This window comes from Opisthorchis viverrini (assembly GCF_000715545.1).
Source record: "Opisthorchis viverrini unplaced genomic scaffold opera_v5_116, whole genome shotgun sequence".
Lineage (NCBI taxonomy): Eukaryota > Metazoa > Platyhelminthes > Trematoda > Opisthorchiida > Opisthorchiidae > Opisthorchis > Opisthorchis viverrini.
The window spans coordinates 1,023,537-1,045,216 of record NW_008751772.1 but is presented as its reverse complement, the minus strand read 5'-3'; the positions used below and the strand labels follow the sequence as shown (position 1 = coordinate 1,045,216).

The 21,680-nt window shown below is 44.8% G+C and overlaps 1 protein-coding gene across 1 annotated transcript; it reads left to right on the top strand.

Moving 5' to 3' along the window:
• Window positions 1-344: 344 nt before the first annotated feature.
• T265_05893 (hypothetical protein) lies at window positions 345-20,486 on the top strand (the record flags this gene model as incomplete). The annotated part of the gene is made up of 6 exons (XM_009171022.1): window positions 345-539; window positions 931-1,017; window positions 14,828-15,430; window positions 16,988-17,068; window positions 17,697-17,911; window positions 20,294-20,486. The coding sequence occupies 6 exons, from the start codon at window positions 345-347 to the stop codon at window positions 20,484-20,486; spliced, it is 1,374 nt and encodes a 457-aa protein (XP_009169286.1).
• Between the last annotated feature and the right edge of the window lie 1,194 nt (window positions 20,487-21,680).

Genomic DNA, 21,680 nt, shown 5'->3' with positions numbered 1-21,680 from the left:
TCATCAGTGCTGAAGTACGTCGAATGGTATTCGGGAAAAATAACTCACCCTCTACAAATGAACTGATCACACTGCATCGGTTGTGCTGGCTTGACCACGTGCTGCGTATGCCAGTCGACCGACTTCTTCGAAGGGCTCTTTTCGCAAAAGCATGTGAAGGGTGGAGGAGAGCCAGAGGCGGTCAAACAATGACTTGGTAGAGAAGTGTGAAATCCATTACCAGCAAACTCAGCTGCTCTGGTCACTGCCGTCTTCCTAGATAGGGACCGCGAGACGGGCCACATTGTCAGATATGGCCCAGTCGCGCCCTCAATGGCGCTTGTGCATCCAAGCTATTGCCTTCAATGCATAGCTCCTTTTCCAATCCCCACCTTGCCCCACGTGGCGGCCCACTGATATTGCTGGATTTATGCACCAATTTATCATCTCCCGCCTGCAATGCGCAGCTACCTACCCCCCCCCAATCATCGGTGGACGAAATTGCGGTAGTTCAAGCACTGTACGACGAGTACGCGGTTATCACAGCTGATGACTATGAAGTAAGTTGCTTTGCGGTGTCCACATCCGTTTGGAGTGCGATGGGAATTTGATCTCCAGAAATTCAATACGTCTGCAGAAACTGAACACTGGCTTGCAAGAAAATCCGGAAATCGTTAACAGACATCGGAAACAGAGTGGTCCAAAAACTAAACCTTCAGGAACTCCAGTGCTATGAAGTGGATCTAAATCTCCAATTAGATGACTTATTTTCTCTTGAGCAAGTGACCCAGGCTGTTTAGTTCACTTAGCCAACTCGCCCTAACGTACTTTGGTTGTGACATTTCCCTGCCCCCCCCCTCCCAGTTCAACTTGTCTCCTACCGTCTAGCTAGATGACTGACCATCCATCTTTCATTCTCTGACCTTTTACCCTCCTTCAAGATTGGATCAGATACTTGGGAGACAAGGTGGGAAGCCGGAAGACGTATACGATTCTCATCAAAGTTTGGCTTCTAGAATTGTGAAGATCGAGCATAAGGTAAGTTTGTGTTTGAACTATCCAGGTCAACCAGCTTTGCCTAACGAATGACAACGCCACTTCATGCTAGTTTGAATGGAAACAGCGTCCCCTCGAATGTGTATATTCTGGGGGTGAAGTTGTTCTTATATCTGCTGATTCGCCAATCTGTGGTATCTGTTGCTAACCCACTCCAGTGCCTAGTGCCGGAGAAAAAAGACTCACAGAATGGAACACAACAGCTATATTCCGAACAAGCGAGTGCCAGAGCGTGAGTGCGCAAGCAAAAGATACAACGGCCCCACGCTATCTAAAGGGGAATTTCCAGGCGGTCTCATTGGCGTTGGTGAACACCCATCAACATCGATCGTGCCTGTGTGAAAAAGCCTGAACGCTGATCACATTCGGTCGTGCTTCTGTGGCGTGCATGAACACTCATCAGCTTTTGCTGAATTGATTGAATGATTGACTGGCCTGGACGCTTGCCGGATTTACTGTTGAGATTTTGGTGGAGCAGTAGGTTTCAGGCATTCTGAGGTTACTTTCAGGAATCTGACCTTCCTGATAGTTGTCTTCTGCGCCTGATTACAGAAAGTCGGCCTCGCTGCTGCTGAGTTTGCCAGACATGGCGATGTTGAGTCGCGAGTTTCACAAAACAGAGTTGAACGTTAATGTTTGAATGTTGACCATTACTCAGTTGCGAGTTCCAAGTTTGTAAACCATACAAAAAGTATCAGTAATGTGGCGCATTCCGACAAGCACACAGCGGGAGATACGAACATGACAGATTGAAAGGACGATAAATTTTGTGGAACACAGTCTCCTTGATGCCTTCTTAATACCGGTCTGGATGGTCGACTGATCGCCTAGTGCGCTTGATCAGACCAGAAAAGTCAATGAACGTGAGAACCGGCTGATCTATTGATCACTGCCGCGTACAAGTGGGTCAAAAAACAATGATACTAAGAATACAACTCAGCTGTCAAGGGCGCGTGAAGAACAACCAATGAAATCTGTCCCTCAACGAAAATGGTTATTCCATTGGCTGTTATGCAGTCCCGTTGCGTTCGGAGCTAATTCTCCTACTGATAAATTAAGTTGTCAAACTAGGAAAGATTTACGACATGTAATTGTCTGATCATTGTGTAATCTTTTTTATCCTATCCCCGGAGAAATGGGGTTCACATAGAGAAAACTGTAAGCTTTTCTCGATTAAGTGCCCCTCTAAGTTTACTGTAGTTGGATTTGATTTTTCCTTTCAAACTTCCATTTATAGTAAGGGAAAGTCATCTAATTTCCACATAAATCAACGCTACAGCATTAGATACACCCATTTTTATGGTAAACGGAATTATAATTTATTTGGGAGCAGTCATAATCATCGTTTTGATAACGTTTGTTCACGTCACACAATCAAGACAGTCACAAAAATAACAACCTGTCATAGAATGTCGATGCGAAATCGTCGCGTCCCACATGATCGATCTGGGCACATTGTCAGGAAGGATGAATTTTCCATACCATTGTTGGTAAATTTGTCTCCAAACAGAAACTCTCCCTCCTGGTCCACAAATTCGAGAGAGTTCAGTGCAGTGAACTCCGCTGGCAGCCAGGTCACAAAGGGGAACCAGATTGTTGGTCTATTAAGACGAAATCGCTTCCCTTGCAGAAGGGAGAGGTTTGGTGCTCAAGTTAAGAGGAGTGCACGTGAACAGACAGTAGTATTTTACTGAAGATAAATCCTGTAGATGCCGGTTTCAAGACGGGACCATACCAGGCTTTGAGGTTTTGCAATAGATCGGAAAACTGTCGCGAACCACGCTTCATCATCATCGACAGCATGACATCAGTGTTCAACACCGATGCTTAACTGCCGAACAACCATGACTTGTTTGAAAGCCTTATTGTAAAGAAAAGAATAGAGGTGGACGGGGAATTGGAATTGGTGCTATCTTACCACAATCATTCCTAGGTGCCTACACCTTCAGACACTCACTCAGGCAATCTGGAAAGAAACTGGCAACAAGAACGCCATTGACATCGGCTGGAAGCCATATCTTGTAGTGTCTCCGACCAGGCACAGTGAGGATCACGCGGTCCCCCATCCTGGAAGGCGAGTAGCACCGACAGCACCCAAGCGTTTAGTGATTTCCTTCATACCCCTCAGCCTAGTCAAGGCCGTCTCTCTGAGTTGGGCATGGAAAATAGCACCTTGTTCGGCAGCCGATGGTTAGGCCTACATAACACATGCCTAACCAACGCAGCTTCTGGTACCGAACAAATTCCTCAATGGAAGTACTCGTTGCACTGATATCGGTTAGCTTCAAGCTTGAGATAGTAGGGCTCGCCAAACGGTCTAGCAGTATGGTCAGTGGAGGTGAGTGTTACGTTTACCGTTAAGTTCGATTCATGGAAGCAAACGAAACAGGTCTGTTTCGGTCAAAGCTTTAGTTTTATGCTAGAAAAAGCCCGCGATTTCCAGTGAAGCCTTCAGTCGTTTCCAAGAATATGTAGTTCATTTCTTTCAGCGAACACAGTGGAATGTTTGAGTACAAACCGAGTGACCACTGAACCCGGAATACATACATAAGCATATACACATCTATACATATACATGTATAAATAGATAGATAAACAGGTAGATAGATAGATAGATGAACTCATTGATTAATTGATCGATTGGTTGGTTGACTGACTGACTGACTGATTGATTGATTGGTTGGTTGGTTGATTGATTGATTGATTGATTGATGGATTGATTGATTGATTGATTGAAAGAGGTCAGCGTCAGGATCTAAGGTAACCTGCTCGCATTTCAGCAGTTACTGGTGTTACAGACGTCAACAGGAATTTCAAAGCGCTTATCAAGCTTTAGGCTGTGAAAAACCTATTCGGCTAAACCGTTTGAATTCGGCTTCAAAGAAAACGTGAAATTCTTAAAGATTGATACGAGGTCAGCGTCAGGATCTAAGGTAACCTGCTCGCATTTCAGCAGTTACTGGTGTTACAGACGTCAACAGGAATTTCAAAGCGCTTATCAAGCTTTAGGCTGTGAAAAACCTATTCGGCTAAACCGTTTGAATTCGGCTTCAAAGAAAACGTGAAATTCTTAAAGATTGATACGAAACTTAGAGCTCCAACCATCGGTGGTAAACTTGACACATTTTTTGCGAACAAAACGGCTTTTGAAACAATGGACCTCCAAAAACTTGACCTAGAAACGGTTCAAAAAGGAGTTGTTGCTGAAAATTCGAATTTTCAGCAACCTTATCTTTTTGAACCGTTTCTAGGTCAAGTTTTTGGAGGTCCATTGTTTCAAAAGCCGTTTTGTTCGCAAAAAATGTGTCAAGTTTACCACCGATGGTTGGAGCTCTAAGTTTCGTATCAATCTTTAAGAATTTCACGTTTTCTTTGAAGCCGAATTCAAACGGTTTAGCCGAATAGGTTTTTCACAGCCTAAAGCTTGATAAGCGCTTTGAAATTCCTGTTGACGTCTGTAACACCAGTAACTGCTGAAATGCGAGCAGGTTACCTTAGATCCTGACGCTGACCTCTTTCAATCAATCAATCAATCAATCAATCAACAATCAATCATTCATTCAGTCAATCAATCAATCAATCGACCGATCGATCAACCAGTCCGTCAGTCAATCAGTCAGTCAATGGAGCATTCTATCTAGAGCAGTTGCATGGAAATATCGAAAACGATGGACTCAGTTGCGTTACAGGTGAGTCTATCGCAAAATAAATTTGTTTGCAAATGAGTTATTACAGGCCTGATAATGATGATATGGGATTTCGGAATATTTTTTGGAACTGGTTTTGAGCTGTTATTCAATTACCGTTCCGCCAATCTATTCAGATTCGCGGATACAACTGAAACAGTAGGTTAGGTTCTACGTGGCTTGTGACCTTCTGTGGATCGAAGATATTGTGGGTGGTTTGTGAAGACGGCGAGAACTAAACTAAACTCGTCTGGTTGCCCCTCCCCACACGTCGACCTTCACAGCAAGCCACCGAAATACCATGTGGTTTATATGGTCACCTGACATCCAGGAAAATTGGTTCACCTAACGAAAAGAATAGCAGACTTTGGGCACAACACTCGAGGCAAGTTGAGTTTGTTAACTGAAAACTTTTTAAACGATGTTATCTGGCACATCTGCGTCTGTTTCACACGACATGGAAAAAAAAGATTAGCCACTTATAAAATTTTTGAAGCAACCGATTCATTTGGCGACTAAGCAAAGGAAATCAGTCCGCTAAAAATTCCAGGGGGAGTTTGATCAAAGAAATTTAGGTATATTCGTAATGCACTAGTCATAAGGTTGCCGACAACTCTTCGACAGCCCACGACCGGTTTCGCCCTTTTTTGAGATCATCAGGTAGGCCCACCTGTCCCCGACTTTCAGTTAGCCTCATGTTCTACTTAAAACCAAGTTGCACGAAATTAGCGAAATGCACTTATTTGCAAAACAATTTGATTTTTTGAGAGACTCACCTGGAACCCAGCTGAATCTCCCGTTTGTCATGTTCCCGGGCAACTGAATGTGCTGCACAAAGGCCGCCTCATCTTTCAGTCGCTGCGATACTCGAGATATCGCAATACATGTATATTTGTATTGCACTACTCATGTACACTTCGACCACTACTCTCATCTGCACATCGATTTGACTTTGACAAGAGATTCAACGGAACTCAGCTGATTCATTTCAAGCGTTCCTTCAAAGAAGTGAAACATTTGGCAGATTTTCCTTATTACTGCTGATTTGCCAATCTGTGGTATCTGTTGCTAACCCACTCCAGTGCCTGGTGCCAGAAAAAAAGACTCACAGAATGGAACACAACAGCTATATTCCGAACAAGCGAGTGCCAGAGCGTGAGTGCGCAAGCAAAAGATACAACGGCCCCACGCTATCTAAAGGGGAATTTCCAGGCGGTCTCATTGGCGTTGGTGAACACCCATCAACATCGATCGTGCCTGTGTGAAAAAGCCTGAACGCTGATCACATTCGGTCGTGCTTCTGTGGCGTGCATGAACACTCATCAGCTTTTGCTGAATTGCTTGGATGATTGATTGGCCTGGACGCTTGCAGGCTTTCCTGTTGAGATTTTAGTGGAGCAGTAGGTTTCGGGCGTTCTGAGGTTACTTTCAGGAATCTGATCTTCCTGATAATTGGAAAGCTGGTTGCCAAATTTTTATGGACAATCATCTTCCCCGTCCCTGAGCTGAACAATTCGGTTTCCAACCGAGAAGACGTCGTCAGTGCGTAATCGCCTGATGGTAAAATGCAGTGCATGTGTAGAACACACGGAAGCACTAAGATACACCGCCATCCAACTATGCACCGATGATGTCATCGTGACAAAATGCTCGCCAGTAAACTGGCCAACTCAGCAAACACTGAACGAACGTTTCTAGACTAGATATACTACTCATAAGGTTGCTGAAAACGTTTACAATTTCCCTGCAGTATGCACTCACAAAACGCTTTCTCGAAAAACGTAGAGAAAAACAATAATTAACGAACATCAGAAAATCTCTCCACCTGTTTTGCAAAGCAATCACTATGCGTGGTGATAAACGTTATTCTTACGGTGGTGGGTTCATCATCATCATCATCATCATCATCGACAGCATGACGTCAGTGTTCAACACCGATGCTTCACTGCCGAACAACCATGACTTGTTTGAAAGCCTTATTGTAAAGAAAACACTAAACGAACGTTTCTAGACTGACTAGATATCTCATAAGGTTGCTGAAAACGTTTACAATTTCCCTGCAGTATGCACTCACAAAACGCTTTCTCGAAAAACGTAGAGAAAAACAATAATTAACGAACATCAGAAAATCTCTCCACCTGTTTTGCAAAGCAATCACTATGCGTGGTGATAAACGTTATTCTTACGGTGGTGGGTTCATCATCATCATCATCATCATCATCGACAGCATGACATCAGTGTTCAACACCGATGCTTCACTGCCGTACAACCATGACTTGTTTGAAAGCCTTATTGTAAAGAAAAGAATAAAGGTGGACGGGAAAGGAACTTGATGCTAGCTTACCACATTCTTTCCGAGGTGTCTACACCTCTAGACACTCATTCCGGCAATCTGGATAGAAACTGACAACAAGAACGCCACTCACATCGGTTGTCCGCCATATCTTGTAGTGTTTCCAACTAGGCACAGTGAGGATCACGTGGTCCCCATCCTGAAAGGCGAGTAGCACCGACAGAACCCAAGTGTTTCGTGATCTCCTTCATACTCCTCTGCCAAGTCAAGAGATGGCCACCTCTCTGCTTACAACACTCTGAATTGGGCATGTAGAACATCACTCTCTTCGGCAAACGATGGTTCGGCATACGTAACACGTCCCAACCAACGAAGCTTCTGGTGCTGGACATATTCCTCAATGGAAGTACCCGTTACACAACCAAAAACACGCTTTCTAACTGCCTCGTTACGGATTCGCCGACACCAACCCACACGAGCTATGGTTCTGAGACAACGATTGTCGAACACCTGAAGACGTCTCAGCCCCGCTGCTCGAATAGTCCAAGTCTCACAGCCATACAACAAAACAGCCCGTAATGTAGCTTGATATACACGTCCCTTCAGATTTAGGGACTAACCATTCTGACGCCATAGGTGTCGCACATTAGCAAACGCGGTCCGAGCCTTGCAGATAAATGCATTCACCTCATCTATCGTACTACAATCAGAAGTAATACATCTTCCAAGATACGTAAAACGCACGAACGAGGGAGCCACTAGATACTGAAATGAAAGCAAGAAAACTGATTCCCACAGAGTTTATGAGATATTCATTATCATCAGGCGTATTCTTGCGCAAATCTAGACATTGCTCGGAAATCGCACATAAAAAACAAACAGTGCCGAAAGGCCCAATAACTCCCGAAACAGCATTCCATGAGAGTCAGGAACAGCGTCTAAACAGCTTTACTCATATACTACTCACGCCTCATCAGTAGCATATGCCATTACGGAACATCACTGTAGTGGTGGTCAGTGATGACCTAAAAATATCTGGCATAGACCGTTTTGGTCCGGTTTTGGCTGTAAAATAATTAGGTGAGGTGAATCTGCCAACAACTGGCTGTCAAATAGGCTATGATTCTTGCTACCCACATCACTTAAAGCCGTCTGGAACAACTGCACAAAACGATACCTTTCCAGCAGAAATCCCACTTGTTTTACCAACAGTCCAAGTGGAACTCATGCGCTTTCCTGAAAAGAAAGGTAAGGCAACCTTGGTCCCCGTTGATAGTAATCCTGCATTGTTCGGACAAAAATTTGGCGTTTTCCAGCGGCTTCAAAGTTACACATGAATCCTAAACAGTTTCATACCTTTCGGAAATTTCCAAATCAAAGCTGGACCTGATCTTTTCAACATTTTGTCCACATCTATTCTGAACAGAGTTAATGTCTCTCAAATTGAGCAAATTGACGTAACTCAGTAGTGAACCTTGCTAATTTGTGATACTTTTCAAACCCATAGGATTTTGCAGCGATTGCTACTCATGTTTGTCCATCAAGCAAACGGTTGACGACCTCCTTTCCGCACAGGGTACTTGTAATCTGGTTGAGCACGGCCTACATCAGTCACGAGTTAGCTCTGTTGTACAAAAAGCCCACTGGGTAGGAGGGGTGTAGCCATGATACGACTCATCATAGTCATCAATAATGTCATAACAATGCCGTATCTATTTCCGGCGTGTATGATCGCATGAGTGGCTCTTTCGTGCAACAGCGCCCAGGGGTGGCCAGAAATATATTGGGATTAGAGATGCTAGGTAAGTGCATATTGTCATCAACAACAATGTACTCGCAACCGTAAATGATTAATGGTCGACTCCGTGGGCACAGCTCCCAAAAACGGATCAGTTAAGTGAATTATTGATTGAAAAATGTTCATAGGGCTACTAGCGTAGCGGTGGATATTACTGATGAAGCAAGCGAGTAGTAAGAGGTTTTCTCGTAACTCCGCCTTGATCTAATAATGAAAGGTAGGATTTATTGTGGAATTTCTGGAACCGCTTTGCGACATTTATTTACACTTGCGTGATAGTCAATGAATATCCAAGAAAGTTCAAGAAGACGCGTCCAAAAAGAAGACGCATATTCACTTTTTTCAAAACAAGGTGCATATGAGAGTTTTACTTTCAGGTCCAACAGTATGTAACTGTTCAGTTGATGTTTTCTCATCCACAACTTCTCGGAGAAGAGCTTTCCTCAAAAACAAAACACGCTTGAATACCAAAAACCCTAGAAAACCTCGATTGAACGGGGGGTTGAGCAACAATAAAATCACCGCTGACAAAGAATTCAAGCCGTTCTTTCTAAATTATTGGGACCATAAAATAACCTGTTTTAACCGAAGATAGTCACACGACCAGGTAAGCGTTCGTTTCACAGAACAACAATTGATCCGAGAGGAAAGAAAAACCTGCTCGTAAATTTTCCAATTAAATAGTATGAGACGGTTCCTCAAAATATGCAAACAACTCGCTAACGGCTACGCTATTTCGGGACTCATCCAGTAATCGTATCGCTCCTGGAAGCTCGGTCAACCAACCCTGAATTGAACAACAGCCAATGTGCGATACATTAGGCGAGATTGATCAATGTACCATTGGGACGAACAGCGGCATCCAGTTCCATTCAGCTCCACCGATTTCATCATGCACATGCGACGTTCTCACGCCGAAAAAAAATTCACGATTACCAAAGTTTGCTAGCTAGTTGGTGATTTTTCGCGTACGACTCAAGTATTCGACGATGAAGTTATGTTGAGCAAATAAATCACCGTTAGCGTGACCTGTCTCGTGAATCGAATCCCCCCCCACATGAGGTGTCCAGTTGTCCTGGTGCACGACTCAACTCATTCATCTCTTCTACGTGAGGCATCCGCCTACAGGCTGGATAGGAGAGTGTTCACACTGGAACTCAAAAAATGATTTGTCAGGTATCACCAGTCCTGTTCATTCAGCCAAAAGAAAACAGATCGAATAATTTACCTTACAGGAAAAGAACGGTTTACATAAGCTTGAATGCCGAAGTAAGCGCAATCGGATGGTCTTTTTCGGGAATACACGTCAACACATTTCAGGCACTTTAGGGTTGCAGCGTACGGCTTACCCAGAAAGTGTCCCCCCAAAAAAATGAAAGCGCATTACGAGTCCATAAACTAGGTCACCTAAGTGCATCAAACCAATCGTTGCAAGGCCCGTGGAAAATCGATCAATCGATGATGAGTGCTCTGCGTACAGCCGACCTTGTGATCCGTCCGGCCTGGGTCGGTACACAAGTGACACGGTCGATGCGTCCGTGAGTCATATTAATGACCGGAACTGGTAACAATGGGAACGTAACAAGTGCCTGAATTGGCGTTGTTCATCCGAAGCGAGTCTGATGTGAGTTCGAGCGACCGACTACAAATAGTGGTGCCGAGTTGGTAACTCGACCACGATCGACAATGAGACTTCGTGTTGGTTCAACAGCCTTATCGATGAGCTGTGGTCAGTCGCAGAATTACACGTGGGGAAAGTAGTGACGAACTGGCGGGATAGGAAATACTGGCAACGGAATCCTACAGACAGACCTAAGCTGCACCTACCTGATGGGCCCAAGAAGGGCGAAACAGGTCGTGGGCTGTTGAAGTGGTCTTGGCAACCTTGTGAGAAGTTTCTTTTATAAAATGTTGCACGTCTCCTCATGGTTAGAATTCTCATGGCAAATAGTCTATGGAAGTTGAATTAGTCCAGACAAATGGCCCCGCCACCGGATCCATCGATTTTTTTTAAAAAAAATGTTTCGTTAAAATGCATCAGTCTCGCCTCAGTTGCACGCGTACAGATGAGGTGTTCGTCTGGCCCTAATGTGAACTGATCGCTTCAAATGTATGTTACTCTCTGTCTAACGAACAAAGAGGTCAGCTGCTCCCCAGAGGCGCAGTCGCCTTGACATCCCATGGCTAGGTCAGGGTTCAGGAGACCTCGCTATATGTAGTTAGCAAAACATCGTTCAGTTCTCGTGAGAATATTGACATTATACCAGGTTCTCATGTCCGAACTGAAATGGCCTGTGAGCAGGCCATTCTTCCATGTTCACTTTAGCCAGGAACACATTGCGACGTCTGGGTTGCACGTATTGGTGCCTGAAGAGCACACAGCTTCTCCGGGACAAACGTAGATCGTACCAGCTGATATCCTCCGAACAGAAGCATCAAAACGAAGAATCTTCGTCATGCCATGCTCAAATGCATGACGCTTTAGGTTGACCCTTGTCTCATCTGGCATATAACGCCCACATTTCTCAAGTGCGAATAAAACTGACACTAGACAGAGTAACAGTTTTGTTGTGTAGTCCAAATCACGGTTCACCTCTTGTGAACCGTTATGTTTCTCAACGGCGCACACTTGTGTTTGGATTGCTTTTTGAGTGGGACATGGACACTCCGGGTAAGCCTACGCCTTACTTAAAGAATTCCATGCAACCCAGAATGGCCTAAAACATGTTGATCGCTATTGCTTTTTCGCGAACTACCCGTACAGGTTTGCTTAAACACCACGCTGCACAATCAAATCGATGCATTTCTGAAACGACATCAGTCCAACCACGAATTCCAGTAGTCTTGTTTTGCTGTTTCAGCCAAAAAAGCGTTTCCGATTCTGCTTATGCCTTCAAGCCTACCTACCTTATTAATTCTTCTCCCGCAAGGTTGATTGGTCGATCTGTTTTCTTTTGGCTGAATAAACAGGACAGTGCTAACTGACAAACTGGTTTGAGTACCAGTGTGCATGCTCCCCTACCCCACCTGTAGACAGATGCCGCACGTAGAAGAGATTGATGAGTCGAGTCTTGCACCAGGACAACTGGACACCTCATATGGGGGGATTCGATTAACTAGACAGGTCACGCTAACGGTAATTTATTTGCTCAACGTAACTTTGTCGTCGAGTATTTGAGTCGTACGCGAAAAATCACCAACTAGCTAGCAACCTTTGGTAATCGTGAGTTTTTGTGGGGCGTGAGAACATCGCAGATGCATGCTGAAGTTGGTGGAGCTGAATAGAACTGGATGCAGTACACTGATCAATCTCGCTCAACGTATGACACACTGACTGTTGTTCAATTCAGGGTTGGTTGACCCAGTTTCGGGGAGCGCTACGGCTGCTTGATGAGTTTCGAAATGGCGAAACCATGAGCGGGCTATTTGCGCATTTTGAGCAACCGTCTCATACTACTGAAAGAACAAATACCTTCGCTTCGGGGTTATTTATTAGAAAACCCCAACTAAACAGTTACAGACTATTGGACAGAGAAGCAAAACTATCACATGCATCTTGTTTATAAAAACTGAATATCCAAACTCTCATTAAACGCGTCTTCCTGAACTTTCCTGGATATTCTCAAATTCAGTGCGACTCCACAAATTCCGTAACACAGCTCACTTTTGAAGAGACGCGAAGCGGATTTATGAGAAAATATACCACTCACATGCTCCATCAGTAGTATCCAGCGTTAGGCTACTTTATTGGGCGAGATTTCTCAGTGGTTGAAGCTCGGATTCAATGACCGGAAGATCCCTGTTTTGAACTCAAGCTTTGCCTCTCGACTTGGCTTCGGAAAACTGGCAGTATTCCATCCCTCGTGTTTCCTTTGGGTGACACGGCAGTTAGGTACTGAAAGGTTGTCATACCTGAACGCTTTTTACCCTTACTTCTAAAACATGCTTTTGCTTAAAAGTTGTGCACCATAACCCCAAAGTCTAAACTCTCAATTTTGACAAAAATAAATTTAAACCAACATGTCACGTGTGAATGTAGATAGGGTAACCTTGAGCTCAAGAGTTCAATGTACTCACTGTTAGGATTCTTGGGGGTTCGGGAAACCATCCTGTTGGTCTTCCAGGTTGTGAAAGGACACGCGACTTCTTTGGCAGTGATAGGTTGTAATTTCGTGTAAATTTAATATTTGGAGACAGTGTCAGTTCTCCATGAATTCGTTAGACCCTTTCTGAGCATAGTTTTCTCTGTTTCCCACGCTAGAACGAGTTTTATTCACCCTGGCTGCTCGAGGATCACCCGAACGCTCCACGTCATCGTCGTAGAAGAATTTGAAATAGAAAATAGAAAATAATTACCCAATTTGGACAAACAGGGCGTACCCGTGGGGCTTGTAACCCTGTCATGCCACCAACTTGACAAAAAACATGGTTTCCAGGGCTAAAATCGAACTTCAAACTCTTTTACCAAAATTATAAACAATAAAGAATAAAGGAAACTACTCACAAGGTGGCTGAAAGCTCTTCGACGGCCCACGACCGCTTTTGCCCTTCTTGGGGCTCATCAGTTAGGCGCGCAGTCCCCGAGTTTCCGTCAACCCAAGAAGGGCGGAACCAGTCGTGGGCTGTTGAAGAGTTTTCAGTAACTCTGTGAGTAGTTTCCTTTATGAAAATATACTGCGATATCTCGAATATCGTGCCAACTGAATCATGAGGCGGCCTATGTGCAGCACATTCAGGTGGAGGACATCATAAACGAGAGATTCAATTGAGTCTCCCGTGAAAAGCAAATTGATTTGCAAATGAGTGCATTTCTCGAAGAAAGAATAAACTTTTTTCTCACCTTGGTTAAAGAAAGCGAGATTTTAAACTCCATTCAAGAATGTGTCCAGCACCAGAAGCTGCGTTGGTTGGGACATGTGTTGCGTATGCCGAACCATCGTTAGCCGGAGAGACAGAGCTGTTTCCGTGCCCAATTAAGAGTAGCAGAAGCAGAGAAGTGGGCAACCCTTGACTTGGCGGAGGAGTATGAACGAGATCACGAAACACTTGGGTGCTGTCGGTGCTACTCGCCTTCCAGGATGGGGACCGCGTGATCCTCATTGTGCCTGGTTGGAGACACTACAAGATATGGCCGCCAGCCGATGTGAGTGGCGTTCTTGTTGTCAGTTTCTATCCAGATTGCCTGAGTGAGTGTCTGGCTTTCAAACAAATCATGGTTATACGGCAGTGAAGCGTCGCTGTTGAACACTGACGTCACGCTGTCCATGATGATGATATTAACGACGATGGTGACGTTTCCTTTGTTCTGTGATATTTACTTCTCAGATCAAGAGCGAGTTAACAAGTCGAGGTAATGTCCTCAAAGCTCATGTCTTAGGTCGGTTTTTCATCTCGAATTTTATACGTACTTTGTTTTGCCCCAAACAGCCTAAACGTACGGTTCATTTCGAACCTTTGGTAAGGTTTTTACGTCTGTATCTGATCCAGTTCTAAGCCTAGACCCAGTAGGGGCCGTCCCGATAAATCGAAAAAGTTGGGCCTAACAAAGCAACATGACTGACCTCGCCGTTCCTAGTCTTTAATTGGCTCATTGCTCCTCACATTGCTCCTCACAACATTATAACGATGTCTTTCAGATCCTTCCGTGCATTCCCCACTAAATTTTCAAACTTCCAGTTCTACAGAAATCAATATTTCACTCTCGATTAGTATCAGGTGCGGTTTTAATTAAGCAATGATTTTGGGGAAGGATTTCGGGAACTCGCCAAATTATGGAGTGAACCGAATTCAACAGTCAATCGGTAGATATGAGCAATCCACGATAAATCGTGTCATCAGCGCCTCCGTTGGTCACCCTCTGTTGCACTTGGCAACTGACGTTCGCTTTCATGGACCTTTCTAACTTTTTGTTGATCTTTGTTCACCTATTGTGTATCTCGTAAAGCTGTGCTTTGTACACAGCAATGTGTCATAAGTAACGTGACTCATAGCCCATTCCTATTTTCATTCAAACAGGTCGACGCAATCGATGTCAAAATCGATCGGCTCGTGAGCCTATGTAGGACCGATCGATCGGGATTTCACCACCTAGGCACAAGCAATCATAGACGTTTACCAGCTCCGCCGGATACATTCTCACACTATCTGCACCCGAAATGTGACGACCTTGAGGATCAACTCCAACCCTTAAACGAGACGGTCGACCCCGTTTTGCATAGCGCTAAAATTCCAGACACCCAAACAAATCTTCCACCTGGATTTCATCCCGCCCCTTTAGTCACCCGTTTTGTTGTGCCGAAAGAACAACGGTCGGAATCGATAGACACCACAGTAACAGAATACAAAAACCCCGAGACATCTTCTACTGTTTGTGTTGAAGAAGTCAGCCCTCAACCAGAAGCACCAAGTCATCATGTCCTTCGACAATGCACTTCACTTCCCCCGGCAACTCAACCGATTATTACGGCTTCTGATGCGGTTGGTAGTCAGCATTTAGTGGCAGCTCATGGTCCATCCACAACGAGGATGGTTCGAAGTGAACATCACCCAGGTGTGAGCCAGGCGACTGGCGAAACGAGTCCCAGCTGGCGGTCTACTGACTGTTTGCCCAGAACCACCGTGTACATAGGAGCACAGGACCGGACAAGGACGCCAGAACCTTCCCCGACACACCTAACCCCACAAAGATAGTTGATTGTCCAATTTCATCAAACCCAACTTTACCGAAAACGAGTTTTCAATCTCTTTCTTTTGTACTGCTCAGTGGATAACCGGATCCATCCCTCAATTAGAACCGTTTTCATACTTTTGGTCTTTGTGAGATTTCAGAATACCAATAAAAGAAAAACTTGACGAATATTTTCTTCTCTGTTTCATTCAAATCAGTCGGGATTCCAGATTCACAATGCTCTGCGAAACTTTGAGGTCAGATTACGTATTCATTCTCCATATCATCTTCACTGAGAGCCATTCCAGATGAAGACGATTTACCAGCATTACCAGGTCATTTTGTTTGAATAAAGCCATATAGTGGAGTGAGAATTGAGGGTTAGTCTACTAGATACCTACTCAAGAAGGTCACTGACATCGGTGAGCCGCCATAGCGTTGACGGTTTCCGCGAAGCACAGAGATGGTCACGTAGATCTCATTCTGAAAAGCACCAGCAATACTCAAACATTTCGTGACATTCTGTATTCTCTTCTGTCATGACTAACTATGTCTGGAAAAGAGGGTTTATCTTAGAATGCGGAAACTCCGCGTGCGTAACACATGGGCCAGACACCTTAGCTTAAACTGCTGGATGCATTCTTTGGATAGAGGACTCAAAGCCCGCTTCTCGTTCAACTCAAAGTCCCAGCCAACAATTCCAGCTACAGTTCTAAGGAATTGGCGGACGAACGGCTGAAGATCCTCCGCCCAGAGAGGCCGTACAACAAAGCGGCCTGCGTCCAATGATAACCTACCAAACACGTTATTGATGCCACAAACTACACAAATTATCCAACGCAATTCTGGCCATTCGTGCGTCCAATTCGTTCATCACAGAAACGTTAGAGTTAATAAAACCTTTAGTATCAGTCTTCACATTATCAAGGACACGTTCGGTGACCATTCGTCCAGAAGCATGAACTTCCCCCTTTGTGAGCGCAACGAAGAACTGCATGACCTTGGTTAGCTTTTCTTATAACAATAGTATCAGTAATAATAGTAATATTATGCATAACGCCAAATTTATGAGCGAATCACGTCTAAAGAGTGGAACGTTGCAAATGAAACAACATGGTGGATACTACTGATGAAGCATGCGAGTAGTATGTGGTTTTCTCGTAGCTCCGGAAGGTGGGGTCTGTTACCGAACTTGTGTGAGAGATAATCACACCGCTGGTCAGCCACTCGTGGCCAAAAGGTCACGGATTCAAAATTCTCTGAGTTTTATCTTTGTAATGTTCTACTCATAAGGTTACTGAAAATCCGTCCACAGCCCACGACCAGTTTTGCCCTTTTTGGGTCTCATCAGGTAGGTGCGCAGTCCCCGGGTTTCCGTCAACCTTATGTTCTACTTGAAACCAAATTGCACGAAATCAGCGATTATACACTCATTTGCAAACTGATTTGGTTTTTCGAGAGACTCACCTAGAACCCGGCCGAATCTCTATCGTTTGTGATGTTCTCAGGCAACTGAATGTGCTGCACCAGGCCGCCTCATGTTTCAGTCGCTACGATATTTGAAATATCGCGATACATGTATATTTGTAGTGTACTACTCATAGGTTTGCTGAAAACCCATCGACAACCCACGACCGGTTTCGCCCTATCAGGGACCCGCAAAACCAAATTGGTTTGCAAATGAGTGTATATTCGCTAATTTCGTGCAATTTGGTTTCAAATAGAAAATAAGATTGGTGGAAACCCGGGGACTGCGCACCTACCTGATGAGCCCCAAAAAGGGCGAAACCGGTCGTGGGCTGTCGACGGATTTTCAGTAACCTTATGAGTAAAACATTACAAAGATATACATGTATCGCGATATCTCGAATATCCTAGCGAATGAAACACAAGGCGGCCTGGTGAAGCACATTCAGTTGCCTGGATACATCACAAGCGAGTATCCTGCAGAACCGAATTTGTTTGCACCTAGATGTATTTCACTAACTGTTATATCTGCTGATTCGTCGGTCTGTGATATTTGCTGCTGACCCGCTCCAGTGCCTAGTGTCGGAGAGAAAAAGACTCACCGAAGGGAACACAATAGCTATATTCCAACGAAGTGGTTGCGAGAGCGCGAGTGCGTGAGAGTGCGAAAAGTACAACGGCCTCAAGCTTTTTATTGGAAGGGCACTGTCTGAACTTGGTCCAATGCTGACGCACGCGGTCTGGCTTTAGTACGAGGCAGCGACGTGCTGCATATTGCGGAGGCGTTGTCTGTCCTTGATCAACGCTGACTCGCGCTGTCTGGGTTTGGTGCAAGGCTGTGACGCGCTGCATATTGAGGGGGCGTTGTCTATTTGGTTAACATCTAGCGCACCTGAGAGTCTCGGTAGATTTTGGGCATTCTGTGGTTGCTTTCAGGAAGCTGACCTTCCTGATACTAACCATAAGTCTTAATTTAACGGTGATGGTCCTTGTCGTCATCAACAGATACCGTTCAAAGACATTTGATCAGGATGCATTACGAACCTGTCTAGGAAAACACGTGATTCTGAGACGACTGGCTCATTTCTAAGGACCGATCTCTTGTCATCTACCCTGAAGGACGAACTTCTTTCGGATGAGTGGAATTATGGCAAACGACTTGCCACGATCCTCTGTGGTTGAGCACAGCCCATTGTTGGGGAGCATCACTCAGTTGCATACTACCCTGAATCCCCTCTGTCATCTGCTTTGTGGTCACACTGAACTCTGGCCTTCCTTGCAGCACAATTCTCATTGGTTAGACATCTGATAACACCTGTGGAATAAGCACATTTTTACAAGGATAATGTATCAAGTAGGAAAAACCGAGATACAAGTACAGTTGCCAGTGTGAGGAGATTTGGGTTTTTTGTGGACATTTCGTCCTGTAAGTGAAGCCAATCTATGCTGAAAAGCCAGGAAGCACTGTGTACAGCTGTTTCATCAGCAGTGCGCACCTCAACAAGCTCTAGAGAATCTCGAACCCGCGACCCCCCAGTTAGTAGCTTGAACACTCAGCCTTTCGACCACGAGCGGCTGATCGGCAGTAAGATTAACTCATACTTAGTCAGGAAATGACGCCGCTCATCCTTCAACCACGGGATCCACATCACGTGTTGACTGACTCTTCGAGCAACGAGGAGCCGAACTCAAAGTAGCTGGCACCAAATGCGTAATTTGTATGAGACGAACGACTTTTGAATGACCAATCACAGAAGGACCCGGTGTACTCTTGCATAAATCGATAACCAGGTAGACTGAAAACTTCGCATGGAAGGGCTGTTACAAATAAACTTTTCATCCTGATTTGACTCACTGTTACACACGCAAAATAGGTCTTCATGAAGCTCACATCTGGCGACAGTCCGACGCGAACTGGAACGGCAAACAAGCCGTTTCATTCATCCCAACTGACCGGCTATCTCGACGATAATTGAAACGGTTACAGCCCAACTATTTTCGTCATCAAAGCTTCGTCACCAAATGCTATAAACGGCATGTCCGCGTATTCGTTGCAATAAAATCCAGCATATCACACCATACGTGTTCTCATTATAGACACTCGGTTCGTTTTCCCTGGAGTCCTCAACCAGTGATACATATTCGTTCTTTTCGCTCGAATACACCCGAGTAACTGGTTGTTCGTCACAGTCTGGTGCGAGCTGCCGAAACAGTGGAAAACGCAGCTAGGAAGGAATTCGTTACCCAGTGAACTGTGCTCACAAATGCTGGGGAAATGGCGCGTCGGTGGATCCATAATTCGAAATAGCTCATACAAACAAGGTAAAGGACCAGAGTGTAATTTACTTGCATGCCTCATGAGCCCCACCTGGCTAGATCAGAACTGCCAGGCTTTTGAATCCATGACTTGCGAGAGTAGTATCGTGACCACTGTAAAGTACTCAGATCACGGGTTATTCCCAACTAATTGTAGGTCGTAATGGCCTCGGGTGTGCCTCGTCTAACCCAGTGAGAAACTTCAACCACGAGGAACGGTTCCAAACAAAGCTTTGATTAGGTGGAAGAGGTTTCAAAGCAGATTCATTGGGGGTTCGCTTTCACGCGTGTTCCACCGTCGGGGAAGTTTCAGCAACCTTATGAGTAGTGCATTACGTATACAACAAACGTGAACTTTGGTGTGGACGCCAAGTTTCCAGTTTGTATGAAATGCAAGCGTACTTTTTTGGCTGGCCACCCCAAAAGTACATTTATTTCGTGATTCGTTCTCATTGAGCCGATAGGCTGGAATTCCTTGGCATGACTGAGCCAAATATCCGGCAACAAACACACCCAGTAGCAACTCATCTTTGGGACGTTTTCAGTACAACTAGAAGAAAGCACGAGATCCGACAGCCACCCTAACACAGCCTCGACGGTGGAATAATCGATATTGGGTTTGAGACGCTGATCATGTGTTATTTCCACCTATTTGTAGGTCGTAATGGCCTTGTGTGTTCCATCGTGACCAGTTTAGTTTACCAATCATAAGGTTTCTAGAAAACTCCTTTTCAGTTTATTTTACGACTGATCCCATCACTTCTTCTTTCTTCTAGGCTCATTTCGTGCAGACATTTTCTTCTTTCTTCTTAAATGAAATTCCTGACGCTTTCAACTCTCGTTCATGAAAAGGAGACGCCAATACGTTTTTTGGCAAACCCACGGAGTGATCCATCAACAACGTTCATGCCACCAAACGACACTTTCAACCGTTTCTGACAGGTGGAGGTGTAATGCTCGACAGTGTCGGTATGAAATCGGTCTCCGAAAGGGAACTTGGCTGGAGCGGCCTAGGATGGAGTTTACGACAGTAATTCTATTCATTTATTGCTGGTCCAAAAAATTTGGCAAAAATCAAATTCTGCCCAGGGGAATTATCTATTAGCCACACGATCGCCGTTGATTGGAAGAGCTTTCTTCCCGAAGTTTGCTCCTGACGGCTTTCGCAGACTCCAACAGTCATCGGCGGCCCAGGTCTACACGTCGAGATCGATGAAGCGCTAATGTCCCGCCGTAGAGACCACGCAGGACGAGTCCTTCCCCAGCAGTGGATTTTCGGAGGGATCTGTCGGGAAACTAAAGAGCTGTTCGTCTCTGCAGGGCCAGATCGAACTGCGACTACTTTGATGGACACAATCCAGGCCTCCATCGCTCCAGGCTCAATCATCTCCGATATGTGGGCGTCGTATCGAGGAATAGAAACGATGATTGACATGAATTACACTCATGAAACGGTTAATCAGACCGAACACTTTGTGCAACCAACGACTGGAGCTCATACACAAACCGTCGAATCTCTTTGGCACGTCTTCAAGATGCAGAATAAACGCCAATGCGGCACACGCCGATCTTTAGCAAGCAGCTACTTGTGTGAGTTGGTTTGGAGGCAAAGGTACTGAAAAACGGACCTTTCCGTGCAGTGACATGTCCCAATAAACCGTCTTCAATAAAAAATAAAAGTACACATTCCATGTCCTCTTTTTCTAATCTTTTCTGGGTAGCGGGGGCTCATTTTTTGGTCGGGCTTATCTGAAAAAGATCCAAAATTTCTGCTCAAGATCTTGTGAAGTGGCGACGGTTGCCCTTTTACTGCTGAAAGTAGCGAATCAGACTACCTGGATATGACCTTCCACTATGAATATTGGGTTCCCGCAATCTTGACATCACATGATTCGTAATTCGACACAACGCTCCAAACCTCAAAGGTTGAAAATGGTCAACCGTCAGTTTCAAATTTTCCAGGATGACATCCAGACTGTCTTCTTAAATGCACTTGGAGATGACTCTCTTCCTCCACCTTCTGTTCTCCTTGAAGAAAACGCAGAGAAAGTTTTGGATCAAGTGAAACCCATCTTGACCAGTTTCCTTGACCAATCACAAGGTTTCTAGAATATTTCCTTCCCGACTGATCCCATCTCTTCCTCTCTCTCTCTCTCTCCTCCAGTCAACATGTGTCCCTCTGACAGCGAATAACGTCATGATAGTTTCCTAAGATGACGAAAACCTCTCCTATAGAGTAGATCTGACATGATATCCAATTTTCCATCCAAGGTGGGCAGTCCCCATCCCAGCATAACTTTGCACCTCTACAGTACGTTTGTCATGACCAAACAGGTTTGTCAAAAACGTGAGTCAACATACAACGCTTCCAATGTTTTTTCTGAAGACGGAGGGGTGGCAGTAAATATGAGGATGGCA